At 42.1% G+C, this 19,019-nt stretch overlaps 2 protein-coding genes and 1 long non-coding RNA gene across 6 annotated transcripts; 2 read left to right on the top strand and 1 right to left on the bottom strand.

The window, feature by feature from the left end:
- Positions 1-289: 289 nt before the first annotated feature.
- On the bottom strand, positions 290-15,024 carry LOC144994261 (uncharacterized). Its single transcript, XR_013657716.1, has 3 exons — positions 14,885-15,024; positions 3,164-3,291; positions 290-1,721 (listed from the first exon to the last, which is right to left on the bottom strand). It is a non-coding gene; the product is annotated as an uncharacterized LOC144994261 (long non-coding RNA).
- Positions 980-13,447, top strand: mpst (mercaptopyruvate sulfurtransferase). 4 transcript variants are annotated; one of them, XR_013657715.1, is made up of 4 exons: positions 980-1,730; positions 3,019-3,360; positions 12,288-12,338; positions 12,441-12,479. XR_013657715.1 is itself a non-coding variant. In XM_023957728.2 (4 exons), exons 1-4 carry the CDS (start codon positions 980-982, stop codon positions 12,670-12,672), a joined length of 960 nt encoding a protein of 319 aa, XP_023813496.2. In that variant the 3' UTR covers positions 12,673-12,842. The 4 variants fall into 4 exon arrangements, 3 of the variants coding, with proteins under 3 accessions (XP_023813496.2, XP_078807523.1, XP_004071817.4); XM_023957728.2 differs by lacking the exon at positions 3,019-3,360 and adding an exon at positions 12,556-12,842 and having other exon boundaries at positions 12,441-12,481; XM_078951397.1 differs by lacking the exons at positions 3,019-3,360; positions 12,288-12,338 and adding an exon at positions 12,556-13,447 and having other exon boundaries at positions 12,441-12,481.
- LOC144981305 (3-mercaptopyruvate sulfurtransferase-like) lies at positions 13,742-18,227 on the top strand. Its single transcript, XM_078951398.1, has 2 exons — positions 13,742-15,316; positions 17,117-18,227. Exons 1-2 carry the CDS (start codon positions 14,725-14,727, stop codon positions 17,413-17,415), a joined length of 891 nt encoding a protein of 296 aa, XP_078807524.1. The 5' UTR covers positions 13,742-14,724; the 3' UTR covers positions 17,416-18,227.
- Positions 18,228-19,019: the final 792 nt, after the last annotated feature.

Below are 19,019 nucleotides of genomic sequence, written 5' to 3'. Positions count from 1 at the left end.
AGGGGAGTCTGTTTGTAGCCCTTCTGTTTCCTCTGCCAACGACCTTTAACTGTTTGTCACAAATATCAGAGCTGACAAACTCCTCTGTGATTAAAGGTGATTCCAGAACAATATAAAACACTTTCATGCACTCAAAAGTTTCAGTACAACAAATTAAACTGTGCAATCTGCAAAACTCAGATGCTTTAGACCTTTTTATTTTATTTTAAAACGTGAAATAAAAGGAGCTTTTAAAATAAAGCTTAGTTTTTTTTCCTGAAGTCTAGATATAAAAGAAATCACCATCAGATGAACTTTAAACACTTTTTATTCTCAGAGCTTTATAAGCCAGAACACATCTGAGCAGCACATGAGAAGTCCATGTGACTGAATCCAGTATTAAGTTTGGGCAACTCTGATCTTTCAGCTGAAAGTTGGTTCACTCAAGTAAACAGGGTTATACAATTAAACAAACAATCTCCTCTTTGGAAAGAGGGCATAGGGGAGACTAACAAAAACCTTATTTAAAAAAAAACAATAATCTTTTTTATATGTTAAATTGTTTACTTTAATAGTCAATAAAGCCAGATTTTTAAAAATGTACAGGTTGTTTTTACTGTTTAATTTACATTTCTTCAATCTGGCTCTAATACCTTTGAATGAAAGGCCAGAAAGGTTTGTGTTTTATAAAACTTCTGATAATTAAAGATGTTATTATTATTTAAAGATTAATATCAGGGAGTGTTTCAGAATTTTCTTTTTTTTTAAAGATGCTAATATTGCAAACCATGCTTTGTAAATAGTGGCGTATAATAATTAAACACTTGTTACATGACTCAATTACTAAATAAATACATGTTTTACCTTGCTTGAAAAAAAAACTAGTTTGCTTCATGAAGCAAAAACATTTGCTGACTTCTCAATTTATCATTGTTTTTATTTATATTAACATATAAATTATTGTGGGGAGGGGGACTTTTACAACAACTTCATCATAACCATGTGTACTTTTTTATTTTTGAAAAGTGGTGTGATAAAGGCTCCCACTATGGGCTCCAAGTGTTCATTTAATGTCTTATCTAATGTTTATTCCGTGGGTTCGGGTCCATTTGCTCTGGGGCGCCTCTGCTGGTCCAAACTGGAACTTCGCACTCGGGTGAACATGGCTGCACAAACTCGGGCTCTGGTGTCTGTTCAGTGGCTTGCAGACGCCATCAAAAACAAACTTGCCGGTCCAAAACTTCGCATTCTTGACACTTCTTGGTATTTGCCGAACACAAAGCGGGTTACGCGGGATGAGTTCGCTCAGAAACACATACCAGGAGCTTCTTTCTTCGACATCGACGAGTGCAGTGACTCCACTTCTCCTTATGATCATATGCTGCCAACTTCCAGCCACTTCTCCAAGTATGTCGGAGATTTGGGCATCGGGAACGACACGCACGTTGTGGTTTATGACACCAGCGACTTTGGGGCATACAGCGCTCCCCGCGTGTGGTGGATGTTCCGGGCGTTCGGACACGGGTTGGTGTCGGTGCTGGACGGAGGCATGAAGAACTGGGTGGCTGAAGGACACCCGGTGACATCTGAATACAACAAACCGGAGCGCCAAGATTTCCGAGCGACCCTGAACGTGTCATGGGTAAAGAGTTTTGAAGACGTGATGGAGAACATCAGAACCAAGGAGGTCCAGGTCGTGGATACCAGGATACCCGGCAGGTTCAACGGGATTGAGCCAGAACCTAGAGAGGGTGAGAAGAACCACAAAATTTTAAATGGAGCTGGATTTTTGAAAAAAATCAAACATTTTAACAAAATCAATGTTCAAATAATCAATTTACCAACTCAAATTTTCTTTAAAATATTTCTTGTTTTTAGGACTTAATTGTTTTTTTCTGAGAAATTTTATTTAAAACATTTTAAAAATATTATTAATAATCCCTACTGTGATGAAAATAAATCACAAATAAATCAGATGAGTGAAAACTGTCTGTCATAATGAGCAAAAAATTAGGTTAGAAATGAGTATTTGAAAATAAGTATTTTAATGGAACCATGTCAAATTGTGAATCGAATTCTAAATTTATCAATCAGAATTTTGGCAGTGTTGCCAAAAGCAAACATTTTTGTGCTCACTTCTTCTTAAGACACATGCGTTTAAGGACCTTCGATTAAAAAAATAAAGAAAGTGACTACTCACACATAATTTTTCGAAAAGGCACCAGCACTCAACTTAAACCTGAAGGAAGATTTAAGGATAGGATTACAGTTAGGGTTAATACACCAAATGGTTCTCAAGCGCGGCTGTGTGTGCAGCTGGTGTGTGAACTAGCAGATGTAATGAAGAAATTATGCTCCGCACAGTCCGGAGAAATCGTGAAAACAATCATGTGAATTTGTGTTTCCAGTCGTGTCCAGACAAAAGAAAGGCTGATGTTATTCCCACATATCGACATGCAACCAAGAGGCACATTGCGGCATTGACCGCATGGATTTGAACTACATCTGAAGTTAATGTTGTTAGCACGTATTCACCTAATCTTAACCCTTCTTCCAGGTTTGTTCGGCCAAGAATAAAGCACTGGCTGCATATTTTTAAAAAATTATCAGCAAACAGGCCCTTAATAATAGTCGTATTATACCGGTAATAATAATAATTCTAGTCTCATTATATTAGCATTTAGCAAATAGAAACAATTTTGTTAATTGTAATTTACCTAAAACAGGAACAGTTTACCTTTATTTCATTTCTGACGGTGAGAAGAAAAAGCATATGTGTGTTTTTAAGTGGTTCATGTTAACTTCTGGTTTCAACTGTTTCATTCATGAACAACATCCAGGATAAAATATTCTGCATGCTGGTAAAATCCATAAAAACTACAATAGAATTCAGTAAATCTTAAATAAAGAAACCATCCTGTTTACATTGAATGTGAGAGTTTCACTTTTTAACAATAATTAATTTACTAAAATACTCCTGCAGAAAGTTTTTTTTTCTTTTCAAAGATCAGCTTTCACTTCCCCGCGTCTTCTTTGTAGACATTCTTCCCGGACATTTCCCAGGAGCGATCAACATTCCTTTCACGTCTTTACGTGACGATTCTGGAAAACTTCTGGGACCTGAAGCTCTGACCAAGGTTTTCAAAGATGCCGGGGTGGACCTGCAACAGCCGCTATGGGTCACCTGTGGCTCTGGCGTCACGGCGTGCCACGTGGTCCTGGCGGCTCACCAGCTCGGGTATCCCGGGGTTTGCCTTTATGATGGTTCCTGGGTGGAGTGGTTTCAGAGGGCATCACCAGAGTACATCATCTCTGAGGGGAAAGTGAAGAAACAATAAGCAGGAAAACAAAAACTCAGATGGAGACAAAAAGTTTAAGGAGGTGCGTGAATGTTTTGGAATATACTTTCCCAAAACTGTAATAACTGCAATAATTCTGGTGTCTTCTATAAATGTTACAGACATCATTCACAACAAATTTACTTTTAATTTAAGCACTTAGTACTTTTATTGTAATAGCCTGGCTGTAAAACATTTCCACAAAAAAAAAACCTTCAGTGACTCATAAATACTATGAGTCTGTGGAAATAAAAGTTTAAAACAGAATTTCTTGTTTCTGCCTGTTTTTACTAAATAAAAGCTTAGATTTGAAAATATTAATTTTACACTCAGCCTCCTTCAAAGACACAAATTTATTTCTCATCAGTTATTAAAGAACCACTATAATGTAAATTGTGTTTTTGGTGTCTCTAACATGTTTTTGTAGCATTGTTCTCATGATGGAGGATATGTATAAAGAAAATTCAACTTAAAATTGCATTTCTGAGTGTCTCTCAGATTCTATATATGCTACAGTTGGTAGGCCACAGTCTCCCTGCTCTGCTCCAGTGGTGCATCCACTTGTAGACGACTAGATCCATGTTTGACTTCATTTTCCTCATCTGAGCTCAAAGCTGTCCGGCTGGATAGCTCCAATGTTGCTCGCTATTTGTGTTGCACCGGTAATGTGAGGTTGGGAATGTGAGGGGCTGTAAGCTAGCAGGAGTCTGTGTAATTGAAAGGGATGATGGGAAATGAGGGAAGGCTTACTCCGTGCCAACAGGTCCGTCCAAAACTCAGAGGTGAATTTCTAAAGAACTCCTGCCGCTTTGCAGAAACTGTCCTAGAAAACGACACAGGATTTTTGTATTTTGGGTAAAAACTGCATAATTATAATTGCAAGACGACAGAGAATGCTTTTACAAAAGATCAAAAGACTAGTTATATTATTTCTTTGTTTCACATTTATTTAATTTTTATATAACATATATTATAATTAATATATTTTTTCTGCATTAATTCATGCAAATAAAAAACAGAAGTTTGTTGTTTGGAATATTTTTTCATTTTCTATTCCGTTTAGTCCCTTTCGGGGTCACAGGGATGCCTGAGCCTATCCCAGCCACTTGTGGGCGAAGGCAGGGGATGCCCTGGACAGGTCGCCAGTCTGTCGCAGGGTAGAATGTCCACAATCACACACCCATTCACTCTCACATCTATTGACAATTTAGAGTTGCCAATTAAGCTATTAAGCATATTTTTGGATGGTGGAAGGGCTGGAGATCCCGGAGAGAACCCACGCATGCACAGGGAGAACAGGCAAACTCCATACAGAAAGGTTGATGTTGTGTTTTTCATGTCCCCCAGCCGGGACTTGAACCGGGGGCTTTCTTGCGGTGAGGCAAGAGCGCTAACCACTGCGCCACTGTGCAGCCTGTTTGGAATGAAAAGTTGTGATTCTGTTATCAAAAGAAAGCAAAGGTAACATTAATGTGGTATTTTTTGGTCAATATTCAATTCTAACAGTATCAGTACTACAGTGACCGCAGGTCCCTTGATGGCCCAAACCCGGGTCATGGAACTTGGCATTTGGGAATTGGAACGTCACCTCTCTGGGAAGGAAGGAGCCTGAGCTTGTGCAGGAGGTATCGGAGAGGTACCGGCTGAATATAGTTGGGCTCACCTTCACGCACAGCCTGGACCCTGAAACTCTGTCTCTCAAGACGGGTTGGACTCTCTACCACTCTGGAGTTGGGTCAGTGTGAGCTTACTTATGAGGCCCCAACTCAGCTGTCGAGAAGAGTCTGGAAACCATTGCTTAGACTGCTACCCCCCCAACCCAGTCACAGATTAGCACTTTGAGGTTTAATTTAATGAAAAGTGCATTATAAATAAAATGTAAGATTATTATTAGTGGAAATGGGTGTATGGATGGATGGATGGGTGGATGTCATAAAATGCCCTTTGTGTTTTGTGATTAGTTAGTCAGGCAGCTGTGACTTCTTCTAGATGCCCTCCCCTCCTCTGAGGTCTCCTGAGAGATTCCAAGCTGACGTCAATATCTCATTAAGTTTCTCTATAAGGTGTGATCATTGTGATTTCTGTGTCTGAGCGAGCGTCCTTGTGCTTTCTTAAGTTATGGGTTCTGTCATTCTGGACCTAAGGATCATCAAATCCTAAGTTTATTTGAGGCGCTATGTTGAGTCTTTTCTGCTCCTGGTTTAACTCTGTTGGCCAAACCATAACAATGGAACGATGGAAGGATGGATGGATGGATGGATGAAACCAGCCTCTAGTGGTCCTTTGAGGAACTGCAAATGACCATTAGTTGATACTTCTAGTTATCTTAAAAGTTAAGGATGGAATGTGGGAACCGGGTCTGACTCCTGGCCAGTTTAAACATTAGCTGCGTTTACATGGACAAAAGTAAAGTAACAAAAGTACAAAAAGGAAAGACTGCCTGATCGGAAGAAAAATGGGTCATGTAAACACGCCGTTCGGTATAATCTGCCCTGATCAGATTCGTTCGGATCAAAATTTATTTCCGATCGATATAGGTGGGTTATGCCGATTGTTGATCTGATCGTTGTGCATGTAAACAGTTCATTCCGAACCTGGGTCACTACTGCTCTTGCTTAACGTCATGCATAGGTGTTTCGCTCCAGAGAAGGCTTTGGAGCTCAAAAACAGGATCGACCGGCTGTTCCGCGGACGCCCAGTTCGAACCGCTGGCTCCTTGGCTCTCCCTTCCTATCTTCTCCGACACCCCTCACGAGGGGGCGCCGGGGAGGAGCGCCTTTTCCCCCTTGCGTGGTCCGGGCATGGCTGCCGGTGGATGGAGCGAACCATGTCTCTGAGCAGAGCAGCCGGACTAATAGTTTTGTGTTTGAGGGGAGGGGAGGATGCTTTGTTACGTGTGGGAGGCTTCGAACTGCCATCCGTCCCGCAGCTCTGTGTGAACAAGCAGCCGAATTCAGGAGAACCATGTCTCCCGTCTCTGGGCAGAGCTCGGGCCGCCAGCTCACACGGCGGCTTTGGGGCGTCGTGTGAGCTTTTCACAGCAGAAACGTCGCGGAATGCTGGAACGCTGTGGAATGCTAACCCCGCCCACGTTGAGCTCCTGTATGTGATTCTCCTTCGTTAGTTTAGTTGCGGTCTTCTTCGTTTTCATTTGCAGCGAAGAGATCTTTTCAAAATGGAGGAACGCATCCAGGAAAAAACGGTAAGTTAATGAAAAGAAAACTGTTGTGATTATTGCTTGCTTTTCCACCACAATTTTTCCGTTACACATCAGATGAGGCTGTTATTTTGTTTTTTCAAATGTATTGTGCTTTTTTTCGTTTTTGTGTGCATATTGTGATCAGTTTGTGTCAAGTGAATTCCAGACACTTTTGGGTTGTGGCACAAACTGACCTGTGTATTTATTTCTCCAAAGGAAAACATGCAGCAAATAAGAAGATGGTGTCTTCTTCTGATAAGCAGCTTTCCAATGCCGTAACTGCTCTTTATATGATCACACTTTCAAATCCTTTTTTTTTTTTTTTTTTTCTGTCTTGTCCAACAGCTGGGCAGACAGATGAGAGCTAAAGGCCTCTTGTGTTGGACCTATTTTATTTTAACAACAGGGGTTATGAATCTTTTGACAAACCAGAGGTATATCTGAATAAACCCCTTTTGTAATCGAGGCTAAACTTTATTCATTTGAATCATATTTGAGAATCTTTGGTGTTGGACCGGACGGAAAATAAAAGGAGGGAAGAAGAGAGAGGGACGTTAGAGAGGGGGGGGGGGTAGGAGGCTGATCATAGGAGGGGGGGAATGTGAAAAGAAGGAGGGGGAGTGCCCAGCCATCCCCACACCCAGACCCCCGCCACACCAGCAGCGGCAGCCAGAACCCTCCAACGCCACACGACAGCAGGCAGAGAACAACCGCCCCCCGGGCGATCAAATCTGCCACCAATACCAGGGCTAGCAGGACCACCGCGAGGCCCCCAGAGCCAGAGAGCAGGGAAGCATGGGGGGGAAAGAAAGTGCTGACCCAGCCCAACCAGGAGAGCAGCCCCCCCACCGCGCCAGGAGGGCCCAACCTACAGCCCCAGACGAGCACCCCATCACCACCCAGGAGTTCTGGGCATCCAGGTACGAGCCAGGACCCCCCAAGGGAGACCCGCTCCGCGCTCCAGGCAGCCACCCACTCGGCCCACGGTTGGTCCAGGAAGGAGCAAGGTAGGGGGCCAGCCGCCCCCGCCCAGGGAGAAGGGGGCCCACAAGGGTGTTGTAGACATGGCCCGACCAGGCATAGCCACAGTTGGAAATTTGGCGAGGCCCATCACCCGGGGGCAAAGACCAGAACCCACCCCACAGGGACACAGACACCCCCGGCTCAGGTGTGATGTGATCCCTGGCTTCTGGAACTCCCCGCGCGGAGAGAGGACCGCCGGGCCCAGGAAGCCAGCACCCAGGAAACAGGGCCGCTGTTGCCAAGGGCCCAGTACCCCCTACTAGGCATGGGGTAGGGGACAGATGGTCCAAGGTCCCACCTTCCTTGCGGAATGGGTATGTGTGTTTGTGGGGGTGTGTGTGTCCATGTGTGTTTGTTTATGTTGAAATGTATATTTTGAGGGGGGAAGGGTGTGTGTACTAAGGGGGTGCAGTTAAAATTGGCGGGTAGGGCACTGAGGGGACATCTCCTGATTACTCACAGTGATGTCCCATCACCCTCCCCACCAAGGGGCCCTAAATGTCTAAGGTGCGGTTAAAATTGGCTGGTAGGGCGCTAAGAGGACATCTGCTGCTTGCTGGCAGTGATGTCCAAGCACCCCCCCCCCCCCCCCTACCAAGGGCCCTACATGTCTAAGGTGCAAATAAAACTGAGAGAGGGGGGGCCCATTCCATACGGCAACCATGGGAGGGAGACCACTGCCAAGTAGACCCCCCAAGGCGCATCGCAGGCTAAACCCCCCACCCCCTCACCCTAATATGAGATTATATGAGGAAGGGGGTAAATTGGGGACAGCTGGTAGACTGTCCCCCGGTGGTCAAACATCCGTCCCCCAGACCCCCCGGCCTGGGCAACCGCCAATTGACACCAGCGGAGACCAAGACCCGTCAAACCCCCAAGGTCCCATACCGATAGTGGGCCCCCCCCCAGAAAGCCCCCCCCACAAGACAGGGCCAACAAACCCCCCCCCCCCAGACCCCGCAGCCCCATTGGATGACACGCAGAGCGACCGGGGGCCCCGAGAGGGTTGCCCCGCCCCGTCCCAGAGCGAGGGAAGGGTTGATTCCAGCCCCAGGTGTAGATGGGCAGCCCATCCAGCGCCACTGGACCCCCCCCCCCCCCCCAGGCAGGACCCCCTGCCAACCCCCCCCACCACCACCACCACCCCCCCCACCCCACCCCCACACCCGAGCCCGGAAGACCGCGCAGCTCCCCAGCCCGCCCCGCCCAGGCACCGGACCCGACCCGCCAACCAACGGAGTCCCCACCGGCCCCCACCAGGCACCGGAGGCCCCTACCCCCACCCCGCACCACGGCAGAAAGGCAAGGAGCAGTGACGGCCAGGCCCCCCACCCTCTAAGTCATGGAGTCAGCTATGGGAGACCAGAGAGACTGAATTCTTTCAAAGTTACTTGAACTTTGGGCTGACATTTTTTCCAAGCTGATATGATCAAACAGCAGATTTCTGTATTGACTTATATTTATATTTTTCTTGTTTTTCCAATTTATTAAAATGTTTTTTTAGCAATACAAAGAGTTATGGAAATGATATTTAATAATCCTCCTTCTACCTCGATGGCACTCATGTCACCAAGCACGCAAAGTGACGGTGAAGCCGTGATTGAAACCTTAAGCCTTAATTGAAACCTTATGTGCTGATAGATCAGCACATACCTGCTGCCAGAGAGCCTGGACAGGTGTGCAGAACCACAGTGCATGCATATAACAGTCAGGTAGATTACTATCACAGTGCTCACAAATGTCTGAGTTACTGAGACCCATCTTGAACATCCTCTCTCCAGTGTAGTAAATTCTGAGAAGAGTTTTGAAATGGATTAGCTGCAAATTTGGACTTTTTGTCAGTTTAAAGGTGTTTAGACAAAGTTCTGACCAAAAGCTTTCGTCTGTGCTGATGCTCAAATCTGCATCCCATTTTGTTATTGGAAGTGAAATATTATTATCTAGATTACATACAAGTTTGTATATTTTGGAGAGTTTTATTCATTGAAAATTTGCTTCTGGTAGCTTTAAATCGTTGTCTCTGTATTTAAACTTCTTAGTAATAATAGATTTAAGTTGCTGATGTTCCAAGAAGTTATTTATTCCATGTTTGTCTTGAAGTTCCTGGGGAGTTATGAATCTTCTGTCAATAATTAAGTGCTCCAGTAATGTTACACCCCCTGCTTGCCAACCTGGGAAGTGTATCACTTTTTTGTTTATTAAGATGTCTGGGTTGTTCCAGATGGGTGTTATTCTGCACGGTTGAATTAACGAGTTAGATATTTTTAGTAATTCCCACCAGGCTGTTAAAGTGGCTTTTATATTAACACTTTGGAAACAGTCCTGTTTTTTAACTGTTTGGCTAATAAATGGTAGATCTGACAGGTTGATCTTTCCACATAACGCCTGTTCCAAGTCTAACCATGAGTTGGTTTCTGGATTATTTTTTAACCATTTTAAGATGTATTGTAATCTGTTTGCAAGAAAGTATTTGTGGAAGTTAGGTAATTCTAAGCCTCCATAGCTTTTTGCAGATTTTAAAGCTTTTAGACTAATTTTTGCAGGTTTATTGTTCCATAGAAAGCTTGATATGGATGAGTCTAATGTTTTGAACCATTTTAGTGGCAGTTGTGTGGAGACCATCGAGAATAGATAATTAACTTTGGGTAGGATTTCCATTTTAACCGTGGCTACCTTGCCCATAAGGGACAGAGGCAGGTTGACCCAGCGGGTTAGATCGTCCTGTATGCTTTTCAGTAATGGGGTGTGGTTTAGCTGCACCAGTTCTGATAATTTTGGGGAAAAATAAATACCTAAATATTTGATAATGCCTGATTTGACTGGTATTGTGAGTCTTTGCTCTGCATTACTGTTCAGTGGTAATAAAACAGATTTATTCCAATTAATGGAGTAATCTGATATGGAGGAGAATTCATTAATAATTGTTACTGTTTCATTTACAGAACGTGAATTATTTAAAAACAGTAAAATGTCATCTGCATAGAGACTAATTTTATGATGGCTGTGTTTGGTTTTAATTCCTTTAATGCTCTCATGCTGTCTTATTGCTGCAGCTAGAGGCTCAATAAATATAGCAAAAAGAGAGGGGAAGAGTGGGCAACCCTGTCTGGTTCCTCTTCCGAGAAAAAACCTGTTGGAAGTCGGTTTATTAGTTCTAACTGATGCAGTGGGGTTATGATATTATATTTTAATCCAATTTATGAATGATTCTCCAAAACCGAACCTATGGAGGACAGCAATGAGGAACTCCCAATTTACTCTGTCAAAAGCTTTTTCAGCATCCAGCGATAGTACGGTCATTTCCTGTTTTTCAATGGTGGCAAAGTCTCTTATATTAACGAGTCTGCGAACATTGTCATCCGAGTGTCTGCCTTTGATGAATCCCATTTGATCGAGGTGAATTATGTGAGGAGTGATTTTTTTCTATTCTCTGTGCTAGTGCTTTGCAGATTATTTTTACATCTGCATTGATTAAAGAAATGGGGCGATAGCTTGAAGGACTTGTGGGATCTTTGTCTGGTTTTAGGAGGAGAATTATGTTGGCAGAGTTCATGTTAGGTGGCATTGATTGGCTTTCCTTGATAAATGTTACCATTTCAAAAAACATTGGTGCCTGCTGTTCCCAGAATTCTTTATAAAACTCAGCAGGAAAGCCGTCAGGCCCTGGTGCTTTACCATTAGGCATAAGTAACGAGGTTCATGAAGCTGAGACAACGAAAGCGGTGAGTCTAGGTTTGTCATCTGATCTTCACTTAATCTGGGTAGGTTTATTTCATCTAGAAATGAATTGATGCTTTGCTCTGATGGGTTAATCTGTGATGTGTATAAGTGTTGATAAAAGTTTTTAAACGCGGTATTGATTTTGACCGGATCATGAGTGACATCTCCTGTTTCGTCAGTAATGGAAGTGATTGTTGATTTTTCTTTATTAATTTTAAGCTGATTAGCAAGAAATTTGCCAGATTTGTTTGATTTTTCAAATCTTTCAAGTCGTAGCCTTTCCATTTGGAATTGTGTTTGTTTATTGATGATGTTGTTTAACTGAAGCTTTAATTTTTTCAGATCTGCCAGAATGTGTTCCTGTGCAGAAGCAGCATAAGCAGTCTCCAGGGTTTTGATTTTATTTTCCAGTTCTAATAAATCTGCTTTCTCTTTGTGTTTTTTATGCGTTGAATAAGAAATGATTTTCCCTCTCATGACTGCTTTTGCTGTTTCCCAAAGAAGACGTGGCGAGATGTCAGGAGTATTGTTGAATTCTAAGAAGGTTGCCCACTCTTTTTTAAAGAATTTAATAAATTTTTGATCCTTTAAAAGAGACGTATTAAACCTCCAGGTTGTACCAGAGGGCGTGGATATTTCCTTAATTTTTTTTATAGAAACTGGTGCATGATCACTGATAATAATTGGATGGATGTTGGAACTTTGAATATTTTTTTAAAGAGAGCTACTGATTAATAAATAGTCTAAACGGGAGTGCGAGTGGTGAACTGGAGAGAAAAAGGTGAACCCCTTAGTGTTTGGATGACATGAGCGCCAAGCGTCGCAGAGACCCAGATCATTCATCTACTGCTTTAGTATACTTGCAGACCGCCATGTGCGCTGGTTTGCTGTTGTGCTGAGTCTGTCAAGTTCAGGGTCCAAAACAAGGTTGATGTCTCCTCCTATATCAAATCCTTTTTTTACTACATGTTTAACTGACTTTGATGAACATGTTAATAGTGAATATTCATTGTCATTGATTCACTAAGGTCTAAAGAAGACAGAATGCAGTCCAGAAAAAGGAGGAGCAGAAACTACAGGTTAATATAATATTGTATTTATCATAAAAGTTTTGGAGATGGGATGTCCAGGATGTTTTGTGTCATTTCTATCTTTTCATTTTCATTCTATTCTCTTTGTAGTGGAAGGTGACATGAAGACCAGCAGTGGGACAGGAAGGAATGTATGGGTCCTTCAGAACTCACCGTTTGTGCATCTCCAGCACCCACTTCATTAATGACCTTTTTCTCTTTGCAGGAAGAAGATGCTTTACTACATGACACCATTCAGGCAGCCACATGGAACAGAACTCAGTCATTTCAAGGAAGATATTCCCTGCCTGATGTTGTAAAGATGGATGAAGGACAACAGTAGGAAATTTTGAAAGAACTCCAAAACTGCTCCCTCATGAGTGACGAGAGATTGAAGGAACTGAGGGAGCTTTTCATTTTTACATTTCAGTTTTTGTGACGGTTAAGCATTTTGCACAGAAATTATGGATAATCGAAAATTAAAAGTGTTTGTGTGTTTTGAGGAACAGTAAATCGCAGTGTCTGCTGTTTTTTTGTGTGGTTTTTTTGTCTATATTTGTATATGCGTAACAAACATTACATTCATTTATCTTCTATTCCGTTTTATCCAGTTTGTGATCACAGGGTTGCTGGAGTCTATCTTGGCCACTTGCTGGTGAAGGCAGGGAACATCCTGGACAGGTTGCCAGTATTTTGCAGGACCACAAACACACATCCATTCACTCTAACATTCCCACCTGTGGGCACTTTAGAGTGACCAATTTACCTAATAACCCTTGTGCTATCCTAGGCACTTTAACATTGGGAGTTGGGTCATCTAGACCCACTAGACGGTGTGCTGAACCTTTTTTCTTCAATGATTTGTGATCTTCATTTGTGTCCATGGATTACATGAAATCTTTCCAACTTTTTCCCCCTTTGTCATGGTAGGGAGAACACGTCGATGTAAGGGTGGGGTCATCTAAGATTGCACAAGGGTTAAGCATGTTTGAGGTGTGCGACTGAGCATAAATACACAAGTTATCACACAATATCTTGGTGGAACCTGGGTGTGATAAATTATATATTTTAAATTGTGATGTAATTTTACATATAACAATAAACTATTGATCAATAAATCACAGGTAGAGTTAAACTTTATTTCCAAGAGACAATGTTAATCAGCCGCTTTGTTCAGTCTGCGCTTTTCGTCTCTTCTGTAGCCATATATAAAAGGGAGCATTTATTAAAAAAGATTCTAAAAGCACATGCAGCAGTGCACAACTCCGTGGATTATGTTTGGATGGGAGCTCCGTACACTGGTGGACTTGGTGTTTGGAGCACTGCCTGAACCCGAGATCTCCGGTGGAAAAGAAATGGATTACTGTCGCCGACTCAAGGATCGCCTGCAGGAAATCCACGAATTCCTGATCTTTCTAGCAGTCTCACCTCAATTTAATCTACATCCTCTCCATCATCCTCACTCAATCCATCCTCTTTCATGTCCTCCTTCCATCCATGAACCTCCTCTTTGGTCTTCCTCTAGAACATCTCAATCTGCTTATCTGCATTTATCTCCAAAACATCTACCACAAGCTGTTCCTCTGATGGATTCATTCTTGATCCTATCCATCTTCATCAATCCCAAAGAGAACCTCAACACCTTATCTCCAACTTTATTACCTCCAACTCTTCCTTCTGTCCGGTATGATTGACAGTTATGACAACATGTTTTTTGTTTATTTTGTTTTCTAGTATCCACATTTTATCTTAAGGTTGTCTATCAGTTAAGCAAACAGAAACAGAGTGTTTGCAACATCCTAACGCAGACCCATTAAAACCAGAAAAGACATCACAGCTGGTGTCCACCAGATCAGGTCGCATAGTGAGACCCAGAGTTATTCTAGATCTGTAATCAGATCAGTCGTATTCCACGAGATGAAACATTGTTATCAGATGTTATTTTAAACATTGTGAAAAAATAAAAATAAAATAATACGTTGGTTTACCAGTTCATTTTAATGGGATTTGAATTTGCTCTATATAAGTTTTATTGCTTAGCCTAATTGCATTCTGATTTAGAATAGTTTACACATTCTCGTCAGTTTAACAGCTATACTGAAGTTTTTTTTTAAACAAGGGGGATGTAACATCCGGTGTTATTCCACGCACCGACGTAAGTTTATGACGTTTGTGACGTGTGACGGAAGTAAATAAATGAGGAGAGTTGCCTGGTGAAGAAGCCTTTTGTAGTTTCTGAATATCAATAAATAATACGAAAGTATTACATTCTCCGCCCCACACGTACGTCCGTTTTACTTTGATACGTCGTTTGTACCGGAAGTATGGAAATGCTCATTGTATATAAAATGATGTCAATAAAGTTTTTTTTAAAAAAAAAAACTCTCTCCCCTCCATGATGGCCGCACAAACTCGGGCTCTGGTGTCTGTTCAGTGGCTTGCAGACGCCATCAAAAACAAACTTGCCGGTCCAAAACTTCGCATTCTTGACACTTCTTGGTATTTACCAAAAGCAAAGCGGGTTCCGCGGGATGAGTTCGCTCAGAAACACATACCGGGAGCTTCTTTCTTCGACATCGACGAGTGCAGTGACTCCACTTCTCCTTATGATCATATGCTGCCAACTTCCAGCCACTTCTCCCAGTATGTCGGAGATTTGGGCATCGGGAACGACACGCACGTTGTGGTTTATGACACCAGCGACTTTGGGGCGTTCAGCGCTCCCCGCGTGTGGTGGATGTTCCGGGCGTTCGGACACGGGTTGGTGTCGGTGCTGGACGGAGGCATGAAGAACTGGGTGTCTGAGGGACACCCGGTGACATCTGAATACAACAAACCGGAGTGCCGAGATTTCCGAGCGACCCTGAACGTGTCATGGGTAAAGAGTTTTGAAGACGTGATGGAGAACATCAGAACCAAGGAGGTCCAGGTCGTGGATGCCAGGTCACCCGGCCGGTTCAAGGGTACTGAGCCAGAACCCAGAGAGGGTGAGAATGACAAAGTATCTTTAACCAGTCCAGCCCCCCCCCCCCCCCCCCCTATTTGGTAATGCAATAGTTATTCAGTCATATTTCAAAAAAACAATTAAATTAAACATTTTCTGGTATGTATTTATTATTATAATATTAAAGGAAAGTCAATGTTTAGAGCCAATGGCTATAAATGCTGTAGATAAAAGGAAATATTCAACTATGATTTTTTTTTTTTTATTCATTTATTTACCCCGTTTTATCCCTTTCGGGGTCACAAGGTTGCCAAAGCCAAAGGCAGGTTACACTAGACGGGTCACAAGGCCACCATCACACCAATTCACACTTACATTCACATCTACTTAACCTATGAAGAATGTTTTTGGACTGTAGGAGGAAGCCAGAGTGCCTGAAGAAAACCCACACATGCACGGTGAGAACATGGTAAATGGTGTATACTTATATAGCGCTTTTCTACCTACAAGGCCCCAAGCGCTTTACAGTCACAGTCCCATTCACCCATGCACACACACGTTCACAGACATATTCACACACACACTGGCGGCGGCTCCGCTGCCGAACACTGGCGCCAACCTCCCACCAGAGGCAAGGTGGGTTTCAGTGTCTTGCCCAAAGACACTTCGACACATGGGCATGCAAGGCGGGAATCGAACCTGCAATCTCATGATCATGGGTCGACCGCCCTACCGCTGCACCATGGCCGCCCATGCACTTTTGTCTTTTCTTTTCTCAAGATAACATTTTCTGATTCCGACTTCATAAACGAGCAAGAAACATAAAAATACTGCCCCAAAAAATAATTGTTGATTTTGTTTTTAGAGACCAAAAACAAGTCAAAAATACGAATTGGTAACTCTTTAAGACTCTAGTGGAATTGTGTAATGAATTAAATTCTAATTTATAACACATTTTTGGAAAGTTTTTGAATTATGTGAAGAATATATTTTTTAATAATGACATCCTTTCGCTTCAGGCTGACAAATGAATGGATATTCTAAAATCTTCAATATTCGTTCATTTTTTGTCATTGGAGCTTTGAGGTTTAACCTGTTAATAATAATAATCAATTTTATTTAAAGCGCCTTTTATGAAACCCAAGGACACTTTACAAAACAAAGGTTAAAAATAGACATTAAAAGCACAATAAATATAAAAGACAAAATCAGAAGGGAATCAAGATGGGAAGGCAGAAATAAACAGGTGAGTTTTGAGTTTAGATCTGAAAGTTGGAAGAGAGTCTATGTTACGGAGGTCAGGAGGGAGGGAATTCCAGAGTTTGGGAGCCGAGCAGCTGAAGACTCGGCTTCCCATGGTGACGAGTCGGGCCGGAGGACAGAGAGCTGAACAGAGGAGGAGGACCGAAGACAACGAGAGGGGGTTTTGATATGGATGAGGTTGGAGAGATAAGGAGGGGCCAGGTTATGGAGGGCCTTAAAGGTGAACAGGAGGAGTTTGAAATGGATTCTGGAGGTTATGGGGAGCCAGTGCAGCTGGTGGAGAACCGGGGTGAAATGACTGAAGGAGGGGGTTCTGGAGATGATGCGGGCAGCTGAGTTCTGGACCAGTTGGAGCGTATTGAGGGTTTTTTGAGGGAGACCAAAGAAGAGGGAATTGCAGTAATCTAAACGGGAAGTGACCAGACTGTGAACCAGGATAGAAGCAGAGGGGAGGGGCGTAGACGATTAATGTTACGTAGATGGAAATGGGCTGACCGAGCAATATTATTGATGTGGGACTGAAAGGATAATGATAATGTTAACTTAGTCTCCTCATCATCCCCTATTTATACTCCTGCAGACATTCTTCCCGGACATTTCCCAGGAGCGATCAACATTCCCTTCATGTCTTTACGTGACGATTCTGGAAAACTTCTGGGACCTGAAGCTCTGACCAAGGTTTTCAAAGATGCCGGGGTGGACCTGCAACAGCCGCTCTGGGTCACCTGTGGCTCTGGCGTCACGGCGTGCCACGTTGCACTGGCGGCTCACCAGCTCGGGTATCCCGGGGTTTGCCTTTATGATGGTTCCTGGGTGGAGTGGTTTCAGAGGGCGTCACCAGAATACATCCTCTCTGAGGGGAAAGTGAAGAAACAATAAGTGCAGCTAGATATGACAGAAGAAAGTTGATACGCCTTGACCTTCATTCAGAGGGTTTTAAAACCTACTTTTGCCTTTTTTGATTATAGTTCCATAAAGTGATAATTGGTCTCAAAATAACACATCAGGATGAGTTTGCATGAAAAAAGTCTGTTATTCCTCCTTTCATCTTTATGAAAGAACTTGTGCAGCTCAGCTCATTACAGTTTTACAAAGTCCTCCATGAATCTTCTGAACCATCAGACATTAAGTGTGAATTTGAGAATGAACCTTTTTTTTTGGGTTAGGGTTAGGTTTTTTTTTTTGCTGTTTTTTATGTCCAAGTTATCCTTAAAGAAGCTTCTTTACAGATTTTACTTTGGACTAGACAACTCCATGTTAACTCTGAACTTCTTTATTACAGTTTTGCTTCGTATTTGTCATTTACTTGTTAAAGCTAATATATTTTGTTGTTTATCTCTGCTGCATTAGACACGGCTGGATTTTGTTTGACAAAGCTGAACAGCAAAAATTCTTAAAAATATGTTCCATGGTTTACAAAAAGTCAAACCATCTTGTCCTTTCTAGTTGGACTTTTTTTGTTATAGAGGGTTTACTTGATTTCTTTATGTACCATACTGAAAGGTATAAACACTCCTATTAATTGTTTATCAAATTAATGTAATATAAAAATGTACACTTTAGCGCCTTATATTTGAGGTTTTTATTTTCTTATTGAAAATGGAAGATTTGTAAATAATAAATCAAACCTATAATGTAGCAACACAGAAATTGTTTCCGTTTAAAATTAAAATAAAAGCCTTAATTTTTCACTGTTGCAGATTATTTTTTATCATGAATGCGACACAGATAGGTACAGATGAGACATGCCTGCTGCAATTGAAATTTCAGGATCTCTTAAAGGTTTGTGGGGTAAAAAGTAAGTTTTATTTAAAATATCTGTAGCACAATCTGCAGAAACTAGAAAGTTATTTTCATTTTTTAATGTCGTGTGATAGTTTCTTATATACTAAAATGTTAATGAGTGTAAAATGATGTAAAAAGATTGTATTAAATATTAAATTGGCTTGTCATTTTTTAGTGAGGTATCCTTGAGAAAACTGAAGCTGAGTGGTTTGATTAGATCAATGAAAAGCTGCTTCACAAACACTGTATTTACTGTGTTATACTGACAGTTGGTAAATATCAAATGCCTGCAGAGTTCCTCAGGGTTACTGTCTTTGTCCTGCCTTTTTTCTGTTTAACACACAATACGGTAATACATATTACAAAAACAGTTGAAAAAGCAAATATCTGCACGTGCCAAAAGCCAAAAATAACAGCTCTGCGTCTGGGTAGGATGCACCTTGGTTCCATGTGAGCCTCACCGCTGTTATCTTGCTATAAGGATGATCATTAGCGACACCCTAATGACTAAAATGTTGTCAAACGTGAAGTGGAGAGCCTTCCAGGAAAAATGGACAAGAGTTTTTTCTTTTTTTCACGAAGCTGAATGAAAAACCAAAATGCTTTGTATGTCATCAACATCGCAGTGCTCAAAGAATATGACATCCAGCACCACTAAGAGACTTACCATAAAGAAAAGTTTCTGGATTGCTTCAGTG

The sequence above is a fragment of the Oryzias latipes genome, chromosome 8 (assembly GCF_053564925.1).
Source record: "Oryzias latipes strain Hd-rR chromosome 8, Olatipes_Hd-rR_3.1".
Lineage (NCBI taxonomy): Eukaryota > Metazoa > Chordata > Actinopteri > Beloniformes > Adrianichthyidae > Oryzias > Oryzias latipes.
Note: the sequence above shows the minus strand (reverse complement) of the source record. Positions and strands in the feature narration are given on the sequence as shown.

Bases quoted from the DNA above. Each gene is read 5' to 3' on its own strand.
- mpst (XM_004071769.5), top strand. From the start codon at position 980: ATGTGTACTTTTTTATTTTTGAAAAGTGGTGTGATAAAGGCTCCCACT. The intron at 1,731-3,018 runs GTGAGAAGAACC...TCTTCTTTGTAG, and splicing joins TGAGCCAGAACCTAGAGAGG to ACATTCTTCCCGGACATTTC.
- LOC144981305 (XM_078951398.1), top strand. From the start codon at position 14,725: ATGATGGCCGCACAAACTCGGGCTCTGGTGTCTGTTCAGTGGCTTGCA. The intron at 15,317-17,116 runs GTGAGAATGACA...ATACTCCTGCAG, and splicing joins TGAGCCAGAACCCAGAGAGG to ACATTCTTCCCGGACATTTC.